The sequence below is a fragment of the Budorcas taxicolor genome, chromosome 1 (genome assembly GCF_023091745.1).
Source record: "Budorcas taxicolor isolate Tak-1 chromosome 1, Takin1.1, whole genome shotgun sequence".
NCBI lineage: Eukaryota > Metazoa > Chordata > Mammalia > Artiodactyla > Bovidae > Budorcas > Budorcas taxicolor.
Window position 1 is genome coordinate 118,813,939 of NC_068910.1, and position 14,761 is coordinate 118,828,699.

Sequence of the window (14,761 nt, forward strand, 5' to 3'; positions counted from 1 at the left end):
AGGTGGCCTTCAAGATATCAATGGATATATTATGGTACATCCAGACAATACAGTATTCAACATTAAGTCAAAAATTGCTAAAAAAAAAAAAAAAAAAAAGTATTAACTAAAACAAAACCAAATTACATTCTATCAATACATAGCTAGTAGCAGTCACTTTCAGGTAAACCTTCAGTACAGAATACAGACATTCCTATCTGTACTCAAGGCATCAGGCCACACTGAGGATGGTGAGAACAGAGTATAGCAGTCACTGGGATGTGAATCACTTTAACTGTGGGCTCTCCACCATTTATCCCTTTTCCCCTGATTACTAGTAAGGAGATTGAATCAGTAATCAAAAACTTCTCATCAAGCAAAAGTCCAAGACCAGATGACTTCAGTGGTGAATTCTAACTTTTTAAAAATTGAGGTAAAACCATATAAAACATTACGTTACAGATGTACAAGGCTTCCCAGATGGCACAGTGATAAAGAATCCTCCTGCCAACGCAGGAGATGCAGGTTTGACCCCTGGGTCAGGAAGTTTCCCCTGGAGAAGGAAATGGCAAGTCCTCCACCAATATTCTTGCCTGGAAAATTCCATGGACAGCAAAGCCTGGCAGACTGAAGTCCATGAGTTCCCAAAGAATCGAGCACAACTGAACGACTGAGCAATTGAGCAGACACGTGCACACACCCACTACAGAGAGACAACACAGTAATTCAGTATTTGATACTACAAAAATCTAGTTACCGTGATTACCATAAAATTACCCCCTTCACCCATTTCCCCACCTCCCATTCCTTCCCCTCTGGTAATCACTTAGTCTGTTTTAAGACGTGGCCCATTTGAAAGCAATGATGTTGATGTATCCAAACCAGGTTTCTTCCTCCTCCCCACTGTGATTAATCTTTTCATAATCTTCTTATTCCTATAAAGCAAATCAGAACAGAATTTTGAAAAATGTTTAGAATAAGATAGATTATTCCATACCAAATCCTTGAAAATGATCAATAAAATAAGGACTATACTTCTGGAGTCTGAGTACCACCTAAAGGATTTTAAAATTAAAAAGATTTTATGTGGTAAACAAACAAAGATTGCCCACTTAATATCAGGGCTCCTATTCTGTATACCACAATTGGTTCAGCCACCTTTATCTTTATACCTTCCCTTTCCTCCTCACAGCTTCTCTCCAAATGCCCTCTCTGTTCACAAAGCTCTTGGTATTCCCTGTAAAAACAAAACAGGAAAAGGAAGGGAAGGAGAGAAAGACACAAACAAGATCCCTTGATATTACTGCCTCAGCTGCTATCTCCTCTTGCTCAGTTCAAGTAGTAGAGATCAATAGGACCTGTTCCCAGTTCTTCACATGCTCTACTTCAACTATCACCTGACCCTCTCAACCGACTCTCAAAAAGATCACCAGTAGTGTCCCAAATTGACATTCGCAACAGCGCTGCATTAATCATCATCTTACATGGCTGTCTTACTGCTGACCATCTCCTTCTGAAACTCTACACTTGGCTTTCTCACTTCTCTCCCAACCTCTAGCTGCACTTTTCCAGTCTTCATTGCTCACTTGCCATCAATAAGCTGATTCTCTTTAAGATTCTTCTGGAGTCCTTTCTAATTCCCAAAGATGTTTCTCTCTAACCCATACTTTCTGAACACTGGACACATGTCAGGCATGTACCACATATAATTTTTGGCCATCGAACTGAATTTCTATTAATACCTGTCCTCTAATAAGATGGCATCCTGTTCTCTACACTCCTGCAACTCTTACATTTCTCTTTAAGTTCTTTGTAAAGTTCATAAATTACATATTTCCAGAATTACAATTATCTCTTACTTTCCAATCTGGTCTCTGTAGTAAGATTTCAGTCTACCATCCAAAAAAAACACAAAACACTATAATGTCCCATCACACCAATCTTGCATCACCTCCAGCCAATTCTATTACCATAACCTGGATTTTGTATTCATGGATGACCATTGGGAATTATGTGTCTACATAAAACCTAAAGCACTGCTTGTGTGTATTCCTAATGTGTATTTTCTTGGATGGAGGATATGTCATTATTATCATTTTCTCAAAGAAGTCTTATGTCCCAGAAGTGACTGAGAGACTATGACCTGCAGGATAATATGAGACCTTTAATATAGATATGAAACCAGTAGTCTGCTCCTCCCCTTTACAGACTTACTCACCAATAAGCTTCAATTTATTGGCTTATTTGCAGTCTGTAAGTAGGTCACATTCTTCCACTTTCAGGTATTGGTATGGGCTGTTTTCACTACCAAAATGCCCAAATGGTTAATTTCTAACTGGTGAGCTCTTCTTCAGTACATGTAATCCCGTCTAAAATTTCCCTAAGTCACTCCAATATAAGTACTACCCATATATTTTCATCGCATCTCTTAGTCATTTTCATCCTGGCATGCTAAATGGGTTTTGTCTTATTAATTTTTGTATCCCCAGCTAAGTATCTGACATATGGTAAGAACTCTGATTTTTTTCTTTCTTAAAATAGATCTCTCGGACTTCCCTTGTGGTAGAGTGGATAAGAATTCAACTGCCAATGCAGGGGACGAGGTTTCAATCCCTGGTCTGAGAAGATTCTGCATATCGAGAAGCAGCTAAGCCCATGCACCACAACTACAGAAGCCTGTGCCTACAGCCTATGTCCCACAACAAGAGAAGCCACCACAACAAGAAGCCCATGCACTGCAATGAAGGGTAGCCCCTGCTCGATGCAACTAGAGAAAGCCCACATGCAGCAAAGATCCAGCACAACCAAAAAGCAACAACAAAAAGAAGAGATCTCTCTAAAATTGAGACAGTTAAGGTCCAACTTGTCAGATACTTTGTTAAGGTTGCTAAGAAGAAGCCATATTTATCTGAGTTCTAATCTACCACTAAATTATGTTTGCTTCCTAGTTCCCTGAAAGTGAAAGGCGCTCAGTCATGTACAACTCTTTGTGACCCCATGGACTATACAGTCCATGGAATTCTCCAGGCCAGAATACTGGAGTGGGTAGCTTTTCTCTTTTCCAGGGGATCTTCTGAACCCAGGGATCAAACCCAGGTCTCCCACATTGCAGGTGGCTTCTTTACCAGCTGAGCCACAAGGGAAGCCCAAGAATACTGGAGTGGGTGGCCTATCCCTCCTCTAGCGGATCTTCCCAACCCAGGAATCAAACCAGGGTCTCCTGGATTGCAGGTGATTTCTATATGGCTTTCTGGATATACAGCATATAGATTCTTATCTATATGGCAAATTAATGAAACAGCATGCTTCCCCTCTGCCTTCTCCCACCAAATTACTCAGAAACCCATCTAGCCATCTGTGTACCATACTTAAAAATATACTTAAGGGGTACCTCTTAGCACATTCAGGGCATAACAGGTTATCTTCCATGTCTGGGGGTGCAAAAGTGCAGGCAGGTAACATGAAGAGGGAAGTCATCCTCCTGGGGGTGTCAGGCACCCAGGTCTGACCTGCTTGGAACTGCAGGCGAACCCAACCTTCTGTGTCTGCCAAGAGCGGTCTACCATGGACCACACACCACCGGACACCTAGACGGGGAAGAAGAAGCACATATAAACAGCTGAGATCAGATAACAGCATCCCAATTCAACCCCTCAGTGAGTCCCTCTTCATTTCACTCTTATATTCTGTTGATGAATCAACTGAATAAGAAGCATAAAAAATGTAGACCAAAAGACACCATAATCTGATTCACAAACTACATAGCACAAGGGACACTAACATTCAACTTTTGGGAAACCTTGCTTTGTGTCTAGGATTTTGCTAAGTGATTTATATGTATTAATATATTTATTCTTAACAACTTTATTAGTATTTGCTTTAATTTACAGGTGAGGTAAATGAAGTTTACAGTGTTAAAAGAAAATAATTTTCCCAGAACCAAGACAAGGATATAGATATTCTAGACTCATGGTCCATTTGCCTAACCACTGCACTGTACTACCTCAATCATGGAAAACAGGCAGAAAGATCTTTGTTTAAAAGTCTAAGAAACAATCTAACTGGGGAGATGGGATATTTGAGAGACAACAGAGGAAGTCCTATTTACTGGGAGTAGATATCTAGTGTCTGAAATTTAGACAAAGGATCAATCAATGTAGGCTTAAGTAGCTATAAAATCTCCCCACACTCTAAAACAAGAGTAGAGATTACCATGCTCTTGGATAGTAGAACTAATATTGTTTAAATGGATATACCACCCAAAGCAATCTACAGACTTCATGTGATCCCTATCAAATCACCATGAGATTTTTCACAAAACTAGAACAAGTAATCCTAAAATTGATACGGCACCATAAGAGCCTGAATTACCAAACAACCCTGAGGAAAAAGAGCAAAGTAGGAGCATAACCCTCTCAGACTTCAGATAACACTACAAAGTACATTGATGAAAACAGCATGGTAAAACAGACATTTGGGTCAATGGAACGAAAAAGAGAGCCCAGAAATGAACCCACACACTTGGCTCAACTAATCTTTGACAAAGGAAGCAAGAGTGTACAATGGAGAAAAGACAGTCTCTTCAGCAAATGGTGTTGGGAAAGTTACAACTGCATGTAAATCAATCAAGTTAGAATACATCCTTATGCCACATACAAAAACTAACTCAAAATGGCTTAAAGATTTAAACATAAGATATGACACCATAAAAGTAAAAATTTCCGTATAATCCAGCCATCCATCTACTGGGCATATATTCAGACAAAACTATAATTCAAAAACATACATGCACCCCAGTGTTCATAGCAGCACTATTTACAATAGCCAAAACATGGGGAAAAAAATCTAAATGTCCATCAACAAATGGATAAAGAAGATGGAATGGAATGGAATAGAATATTGTGCTCACTCAGTCATGTCCAACTCTTGGCAACCCCATGGACTGTAGCCCACCAGGCAAGAATTTCCCAGGCAAGAATATTGGAACAGGTTGCCCTTTCCTTCAGGGAATCTTCCCAACCCAGGGATCAAGCCCAAATCTCCTGTACTGGCAAGTGGATTCTTTACCACTGCCCCATCTGGGAAGCCTCAATGGAATATTCAGTTCAGTTCAGTAGCTCAGTCGTGTCCGACTCTTTGCAACCCCATGAGTCACAGCATGCCAGGCCTCCCTGTCCATCACCAACTCCAACTCCCGGAGTTCACTTAAACTCACGTCCATCAAGTCGGTGATGCCATCCAGCCATCTCATCCTCTGTCGGCCCCTTTTCTTCCTGTTCCCAATCCCTCCCACCATCAGTCTTTTCCAGTGAGTCAACTCTTCACATGAGGTGGCCAAAGTATTGGAGTTTCAGCTTTAGCATCAGTCCTTCCAAAGAACACCCAGGACTGATCTCCTTTAGGATGGACTGGTTGGATCTCCTTGCAGTCCAAGGGACTCTCAAGAGTCTTCTCCAACACCACAGTTCAAGAGCATCAATTCTTCGGTGCTCAGCTTTCTTCACAGTCCAACTTTCACATCCATAACATGACTACTGGAAAAACCATAGCCTTGACTAGACGGACCTTTGTTGGCAAAGTAATGTCTCTGCTTTTGAATATGCTATCTAGGTAGGTCATAACTTTCCTTCCAAAGAGTAAGCGTCTTTTAATTTCATGGCTGCAGTCACCATCTGCAGTGATTTTAGAGCCCCCAAAAATAAAGTCAGCCACTATTTCCACTGTTTCCCCATCTATTTCCCATGAAGTGATGGGACTAGATGCCATGGTCTTAGTTTTCTGAATGTTGAGCTTTAAGCCAACTTTTTCACTCGTTCACTTTCATCCAGAGGCCTTTTAGTTCCTCTTAACTTTCTGCCATAAGGGTGGTGTCATCTGCATATCTGAGGTTGTTGATATTTCTCCCAGCAATCTTGATTCCAGCTTGTGCTTCTTCCAGCTCAGCGTTTCTCATGATGTATATCCTTTTCCTATTTGGAACCAGTGTGTTGTTCCATGTCCAGTTCTAACTGTTGCTTCCTGACCTGCATACAGGTTTCTCAAGAGGCAGGTCAGGTGGTCTGGTATTCCCATTACTCAGCCATAAAAAAGAATGAAAGAATGCCATTTGCAGCAGCAACATGGAGGGACCTGGAGATTATCATACTAAGTAAAGTAAGTCAGAAAGAGAAAGACTAATACCATATGATATCACTTACATGTGGAATCTAAAATATGGACACAAATGAACTAACTACAAAGTGGAAACAGATTCAGACTCAGAGGATGAAGACTTGTGGATGCCAAGAGGGAAGGGTATGGGAAGGATGGATTGTAAGTTTGAGATTAACAGATGCAAGCTATTATATATAGAATGGACACAAGGATCTATATTCAATATCCTGTGATGTCATAATGGAAAAGAATATGAAAAAGAATGTGTGCGTATATATAACTGAATCACTTTGCTATACAATATAAATTAATACAATTTTGTAAGTCAACTATGACTTCAATATAATACATTTTAAAGAAATAAATTTAAAAAGAGTAAAGATACTACGGCACAATATACATGGTGGCTAGGCACTCTCGTGTATCCCAGTAGGTGCTTGATAACTGCTGGGTTAAGAGGAACTAAAAGGGTGAGTAAGTCTGGGGTGCCATTCGCTCATATGGCACATTAATGTAAATTAGAAAGAAGTGTCATCGTTGGGGAAGCAGGTATCCAAGACAGCTTTGTGGCTGGATACTGCTTTTGAAAATTAGTAAAAGGTGCTCATTTCTCCTCACAGAAGGAAGTACAGCCGCGGGGGCTGGGGGGGTAGTCAGCAGGCCAATTTTAGCTCCCAGTCTTTTCTTTTTTTTGTCTGGGTTCTTTGTGTGGTGAAAAATGCGCATCACCACACAAGTCAGTCCTGAATAACAGGATTCAGAACACCTCTGGAAATGGGGTAGAGGGAGGAAAAGAATTCAAGCCACAGAAGACAGTGACTTTGTACTGATCAGTGGTAGGTTGTTCTGGAATTGAAAACAGAAATACCAAATAGAGAAGCAGGAACTGAAGAAAGATGAAGCTAAGTTATGCTCACTCAAGATTTCTCAAGAAATATTTCAATTATTTATCACCTATTTTTAATATGCCAAGTTGTATCTCATAAGCCTCACAGTCATTCTCTGAAGTCGAAGAGTTGAAATCTTCAATTTTCTAAATCAGGATACTAGGGTTTACACTGGGAAACTTGGGTTTCTCCAAGAGAAAGGGAAAGATCTCTGGCCGCGGCTGGCCTCATTATCAGATTATGCTTTCTTTCCACCTTCTGCTTGGTGATGAGAAAGTGTCCCCACCTCAATCACCTGACTCAGAGCCATTCAGGCAAAACTTGACTATCAATCAAAAGATAAGCCTTCTGTGAAGCTAACATTGCATCTGCAGCTATTTTAACCCTCACTGTATCTATCATTAGTATCTTCTGGGACTTCCCTGGAGGTCCAGTGGTTAAGACTTCACACTTTCAATGCAGGGGGCAAAGGTTCAATCCCTGGGTGGGGATCTAAGATCCCACATGCCATGTAGTGAAACCAAAAAATAAAGCAATTTTTTAAAAAAAGAGTGCCTTCTTTCTCTGGCATGGTAACCACTGTTTAAGGTTGATCTTACCTGAGGCTTGTGGCAGAAAGGATTCAGAGGTACGAAGGGCACGTGAATTCACAGCCTTTGGTTGAACAGCCCTTGCAGCAATTCTTGACCATGCTGCCAGCATGGCTACCTGAGCTGAAGTTACCACCTCAACCGTTTTAGTCCTTTCCTCACTCTCACTCATGTTCCTTTTCTGGACACTTCCCCTCTTGGTCACCATGCTGTGTTTCCTTGAACATGAGTGCATTCGGGCCTCCCGTGATGATTTAGGAATATACTGCAAACGAAATTCACAATGAGTATACAGTGAAGTGCCACTGCCCTAAGCACATGTGTGCCAGTTTTATCATTCTTCATGCATTGACCTGTGTATGTCAGTGTAGAAATGGTTTAAGAATGTCAGTCCCCTCAAAGTAGTGATTCTCAGCTGGGAGAAATTTTGTTTGCTAAACTGTGTGTAGGGGGAGGGAGGTTACTGACACATTGTGGGTAGAATCCAGGGATATTTAGCCTACTAAACATCCTAAAATGCACAGGACAACCCGTAGGAGAAAAAGAAACTAATTGGCCCCAGATGTCAATTGTCTTGAATGAGAAACCTTGCCTTCGAGGTACAAGGTATAGAGATGGTGGAGAAGAGGGAAAATTTACAGAACTTACATCACCACATTCCTCACTCACCTGATCTTTTTCAGGATAAGCATGTTCCTGGAGTCTCCGATAAACTTCTATTTTCTAAGGAAATTAAGAAGGGAAATAAAATTAAAGGGCTTTCCTGGTGGCTCAGAGGGTAAAGTGTCTGCCTGCAATGCAGGAGACCTGAGTTCAATCCCAGGATCAGGAAAATCCCCTGGAGAAGGAAATGGCAACCAACTCCAGTACTCTTGCCTGGAAAATTCCACAGATGGAGGAGCCTGGTAGGCTACAGTCCATGGGGTCACAGAGTCATACACGACTTAGCAACTTCACTTCTCATAAAAATTACAAGCTGGCAGAGCTCCCACGCTTGTTCCAAACACCAGAGATTCCCACCAGTGCACTCACCTGGCCGTCGGTACTCAGCTTAAGTTGTTGGCACCAGTACCGCAAAGTGTCTCGACTCACATTGTTAATCGGAGGCAACGTGGCCGGCAAGGGACACACTGATCTTCTAAAGCTAGAGCTTGGACAATCTTCCTCAAGCTCATTTGTTTGAGGAACAGGAACTGAGGAAAGAAGGGAACCAAAACAGCAATACATTAACCTATTTGTAAAATTGTTTTTAATTTTATGAAGTTCTCACTCCCCACAACTCAGTTTGCAAATATACATATCCAGTATTTTTTCCTCATCTTACAAATAAGGTAATAGATTCAGAATTCAAGGACTTGCCCAAGATCACACCATCATGAAAATGGAAGACCTAGGACTCATATCCACATTTTGAAATTATAAATTTTTTTATGCTACATTCAGCAAACTGTTTTTTTACAGCCATCACTGAGTTCTGGAATAGAACATTACATTGGATTGCTCTCCAGAATGTCCAGATGCTGGTCCACAAACTGTCCTTATAGAAATCATTCAAACCACCCCATCCAACAACAGTCTTCCATTCTGTCCACATGCCTCATTTTCCTCAACAAAGAAAAGTTACCCTGTCTCACATCACTTTGCTTAGATTTAACTTGTCACTGTCTGCTCTATCTTGAAGCCCTTGTTATTTGCCCCCGCCAAATAAAATCATTCTAAAAATACTTCTTTGATGCCTCTATATGAAGTCCCAAGAACAGATACGAAGAGTCTACTAGATATTTTATCAGCAATTACTCACCAAGCAAAAGATTAGATGTTTTCAAAGTGATTTAGCCTCCCAAATACCATCTGATCTTATATGTGGAATCTAAAAAAGCTAAATTCAGGCACAGAGAGTATATTGGTGGTTGCCAGGAACTGAGGGCAGGGGAAATGGGGTTTCCCTGGATCAAAGGGTACAAATTTTCAGTTATAAGATGAGTAAGTTCTAGGGATCTAATGCATATCAACGTAACTATAGTTAACACAATAATGTATTCTTAAAAATTGAGCGAGTGGGGACTTCCTGGTGGTCCAGTGGTTGAGTCTGCCTTGCAATGCAAGGGACGCAGGTTCAATCCCTGGTCTGGGAACTAAGATCCCACATGCTGCAGAGCAACTAAGGCCATGTGCCACAACTAACCCCTGAGGCAGCCAAGATGAATAAATAAAATAAATAAATATTAAAAAAAAAATTGAGCGAGTGAATCTTAAAATGTTCTCACCATGATGAAGGGAGTTAACTGTGAGATGAGGAATGTGTTCTTATTTTGTCATCATTTCTTAATTTCTTATTATTGTTCTTAATCTTATTTGGTCATCATTTTGCAATAGACACAATCATCATATTATATACCTTAAAATTACACAATGTTTTCTGTATCAATTATATATAACAAAAAACTCAGAAAAAAATGATCTGGTCTCCGTAAGAGGTATGTAAAAAGTGTATTCACCAAAGTGAAAGAAGACAGGGCTTCGTGGGTTAGGAATTTGAGCTCACATCTAGATCGTATAAGATCACGCTCTATTCAAAGCACTCCACTGACTATTTTTTGTCTTTTTCAACGTAAGATGGTAAGGGTGCTTAGCGAATGAGAAGTATGAGAGTTTGAGAAATCTCTTACCACAGGTTATCAAGGTGAGAATTAAGCTGGGTGTCACATAGCTAAATGTCAGGGGAATTTACTTTTCCTGGGCTTCCCAGAGCTGGAGGGGCCGCAAACTGAGCTAACCCTGTGGTCTTAATACCTTGATCATTTGTATTCAGTGCCTCCTCTTTGCCTTCTGAAGTTGAGGAAACACCTGGTTCCACTTGATGGTCTTCAATAATTTCCTCATTAACTGGATACAGTGTAAGAATCACATTTTCTTCATCTAATGGCCCTTCAAAGAAATTCTGGAAAAGGAAGTGTCAATTACTGTTCTCATTTAATGCTGTACACTAAGATGTTTAACTTCATGGTGCAACTAATGAATAAGAAACTGAGAAGCCAGCAGTTGGATAGAAAGACTGAGATTCCCTGAATTTGATATTGATTAGTAGATCCTTTATTGTGAAGTGTGAAAGTGAAAGTTGCTCAGGCATTTCCAACTCCTTTCGACCCCATGGACTATACAGTCCATGGAAATCTCCAGGCCAGAATACTGGAGTGGGTTGCCATTCCCTTCTCCAGGGGATCTTCCCAACCCAGGGATTGAACCCAGGTCTCCCGAATTGCAGGTGGATTCTTTACCATCTGAGCCACCAGAGAAGCCCCTAGTAGTCCCTTTATTAGATAAGAAAAACAATGAGGAAATGAGCAAAAGTAGATTTACACCAACTCAATGACATGAGTTTAAGTTCCGGGAGTTGGTAATAGACAGGGAAGCCTGGCGTGCTGCAGTCCGTGGGGTCGCAAAAGGTTGGACATGACTGAGCAACTGAACTGACCAATAAGAAGAAATTAAAGCATAGATCTTGGGTTTGGGGAAACCATTTCCCTCATAGCCTGTCTCTTCATCAGCTAAAACATATTTTCATTTTATCTCCTAAATCTATGTGGAAGGTGTTTCTGCCTTCTCATCTTCTATTGTGTGATTCAAGTAAGCATCAACTCTCACTGGCAGGAGCAAATTATCTTCTGTTTTTCCAAAATCCATCTATGCCCCTTTCTACAGACTGCTCTCCTGCTTATTTAAAATACTTTAGTTGGGAGGGAGTCTCAAACATGGAGGGGTTATATATAAACATCCACTCCGATATTCTTGCCTGGAGAATCCTTGAACAAAGGAGCCTAGCGGGCTACAGACCGTGGGGTCACAGAGTCGGACACAACTAAGTATTAACACTTTCACACTTTTGCTTTTCATAGCTGATTCACCGTATAGCAGCAGAATCTAACACAACATAGCAAATCAATTATACTCCAATTTTTAAAAATAAATAATAATTTAATTATTAAAATAATGTTTTAAAAATAAAATATTTCCGTTAAAGACAAAATTCCCTCATGCAACCTGTAAATTCTTGAACAGCAGGGCCCCTGCCTTCCTTTCCAGTTTAAGACCCCTGAGCTTTCCAAGCTGCAGCCATAGCAACCTTGTTTAAGCCCCAGGACCTGAGGGAAGCAAATGTATCTGTTTTACTCTCCACAGCAAACACAGGGTACACAGTGGACACTCAGTGCTCTTTTGACAATTTCATGAATGAAAGATAAAGTGGATAGGTAGAAAGAAACTGATATTTATGGGTTTTGTACAGTACGCATGCACTGTGCTAGGAGCTTTCTATAGTTCTCACTTAATCCTATAACACACTTATAGTAATTTACTGGTTTTCATATTTTACAAATTAGGCAACTGAAAGTGTTACTTGCTCAGTCATATCCTACTCTTTGTGACTCTATAGACTCGGAGAAGGCAATGGCACCCCACTCCAGTACTCTTGCCTGGAAAATCCCATGGACGGGGGGAGCCTGGTGGGCTGTCGTCTACGGGGTCGCACAGAGTCAGACACGACTAAAGCGATTTAGCAGCAGACTGAGTCGGTGAGAATTCTCCAGGCAAGAATACTGCAGGGGGTTGTTGCCATGCCCTCCTCCAGGGGATGTTCCCCACCCAGAACCGGGACCTCCTGCGTTGCAGGCACTCTTTATTGTCTGAGCCACCAGGGAAGTAACTGAGGCTCAGAAATTAAATGCCATAGAGTCACATATGCTTAAGTTTCTTAACTTTTCCTCTCAATCCAAGGGCAAATAAACTCCATTCCAGCTCAATTGTAATACACTCTTTTCTGAACAGCTAGATGCATCTGCATTTGACAGCCTTTCCCTCTGTTTGTTCAGTCATCAATTGTGTCTGACTCTTTGCGACCCCGTGGACTGCAACACACCAGGCTTCCCTCCCCATTTAAATCTTTTCAAAAATTTTCCCTTGCTTTCACACTTCAGCTTGCAACTAGGGATTTTGCATTAGTACGCCACTTTTTCAAAGTACTCTGGGACATATTTTACTGGTCAGCTTAAAAATACAAATAGGCATTATTGGGGGAAGTATCATTCCAGTCAAGAGGTAAACAGTTTTATAACTTGCCCATAAATTCTATACTTAATATTGGCCAATTCTGTCCTTCAACCCACATTGTGGTCCCCATGTGTGTATGTGTGTGTGTGTCCCAGTTGTGTCTGCCTCTATGTGACCACGTGGATTGTAGCCCACCAGGCTTTTCTGTCCATGGAATTCTCCAGGCAAAAAATACTGAAGTGGGTAGCTATTCCCTTCTCCAAGTGGTTCCTGTGAATGAAACCTGCTCAGTTTATATTCTAATCTAGTTAAAGACTCGGAGAAGGCAATGACACCCCACTCCAGTACTCTTGCTTGGAAAATCTCACGGACAGAGGAGCCTGGTGGGCTACAGTCCATGGGGTCGCTAAGAGTTGGACACGACTGAAAGACTTCACTTTCACTTTTCAGTTTCACGCATTGGAGAAGGAAATGGCAACCCACTCCAGTGTTCTTGCCTGGAAAATCCCAGGGACGAGGGAGCCTGGTGGGCTGCCGTCTATGGGGTCACACAGAGTCAGACACGACTGAAGTGACTTAGCAGCAACAGTATCAGTTAAAGACTATCCAAGCAAAGTCAGGAAACCTGTTTTGTAGCAGGGCCATTGGGAATGGATTGCTTCTTGTCCCTGAAGGGAAGAAACCACTAGTCAATTCACTGTTTGAAGCATATTACCTTTTTCACTCTTTTCACTGCAGCCGGCCATTTCTTTACCATTGTATCTTGCCCAACTACAACATGTTTTTCTATGAAAAAATTATCTTACTTAGAACTAGAAAGAGAAATATTTAATTTCTCCCTTTTACTTTCACCCAAGCTGTATACCACAACCACATGAAAGAAAATAATTCACTTGCAAAGAGGAGATTCTCAGAGATTTCTCACATCCAGAAATTAAGACTTGTGGCAAGAGAGAAATAGAAGTGAGCTCTAGAAAAGCTTTAAAAAGTGAATCTGTGGGAAAATGAATGAAATTAAAACCAAACTTACCTTCCCGTAATTTGAGTATGCCATTTCAAGTAATGCTCAGAGAAAGGCAGAGCCACGATGTTCAATCTCTGCAGTTTAATCCTCTGAACCAGAGGGTTTCTAGTCCAGTTTCTCTTTCCTTTTGTAAGCAAATGTCCCCTACTTCCTCTTTCCCAGAAGAGCTGTATTCCTCCCTCCTCTTTCCACCCTCCCTTGTTATCTGTCAGTATGATAATTTCATCAGCTTTATACACACTCTTGTCTATTAGGTGAGAGTTAAGTTACTGGGTAATTAATAATCACTCCTGATCATTTCAAAAATTTGGGGGTTTTATTCCTTTAAGACGAGACTCAGAAAATAAAAAACGACAAACAGTTGTTAAGTTACAAACAAACGAACAATATTTGTAAATAATATTGATGATAGATTGAAGGATGTTTTGTGGAAGGAATAGAAGTTCAAAGGTATTTTGTAACTGATTTATGGCTGAGGGTGTGTTACTCGCTGGGAGATTAGATTTAGATTGTAGTGTTTGGATAACAGGATCACTCCAAGATCTAGCTCCAAACACGAATTTTAAGCCCACAGTAATGGTGAGCCGAGTAGAAGGGAAAGGTTAAGCTATTCAGAATAAGAACAGCAGGAGACAGAACACCAGGGCAAGAGATCTGCCAGCAAATGCAGAAGGGACTGCACAACAGCGGTTCCTGGGAACTGCTAGAGGATAATGATGGGGGCAGGAGGCGACAAGAGATGAGGCTGGGGAAGTCATAGACGTTTTCATAGGCCATTCTAATGAGTCAGAGCTTCCAAAGGAAAATCTTCACAAACAATAAGGCAGCCCTGGCATCCACTGGTCTCATAACAGGCTTTCTCTGCCCAGAGGCCATCTGTCTCAAGACCCAGAGAGCCCGGGTAACTTTCAGTCGGTTCAGTCACTCAGTCATGTCCGACTCTTTGCGACCCCATGAGCCACAGCACACCAGGCCTCCCTGTCCATCACCAACTCCCACAGTTTTCCCAAACTCATGTCCATTGAGTCGGTGATGCCATCTAACCATCTCATCCTCTGTCAGCCCCTTCTCCACTTGCCTTC

The 14,761-nt window shown here is 41.3% G+C and overlaps 1 protein-coding gene across 1 annotated transcript; it reads right to left on the reverse strand.

The window, feature by feature from the left end:
• Positions 1-805: 805 nt before the first annotated feature.
• DPPA2 (developmental pluripotency associated 2) lies at positions 806-13,709 on the reverse strand. The gene is made up of 7 exons (XM_052649674.1): positions 13,686-13,709; positions 10,403-10,550; positions 8,642-8,802; positions 8,279-8,332; positions 7,619-7,874; positions 3,371-3,566; positions 806-914 (listed from the first exon to the last, which is right to left on the reverse strand). The coding sequence occupies exons 1-7, from the start codon at positions 13,707-13,709 to the stop codon at positions 806-808; spliced, it is 948 nt and encodes a 315-aa protein (XP_052505634.1).
• Positions 13,710-14,761: the final 1,052 nt, after the last annotated feature.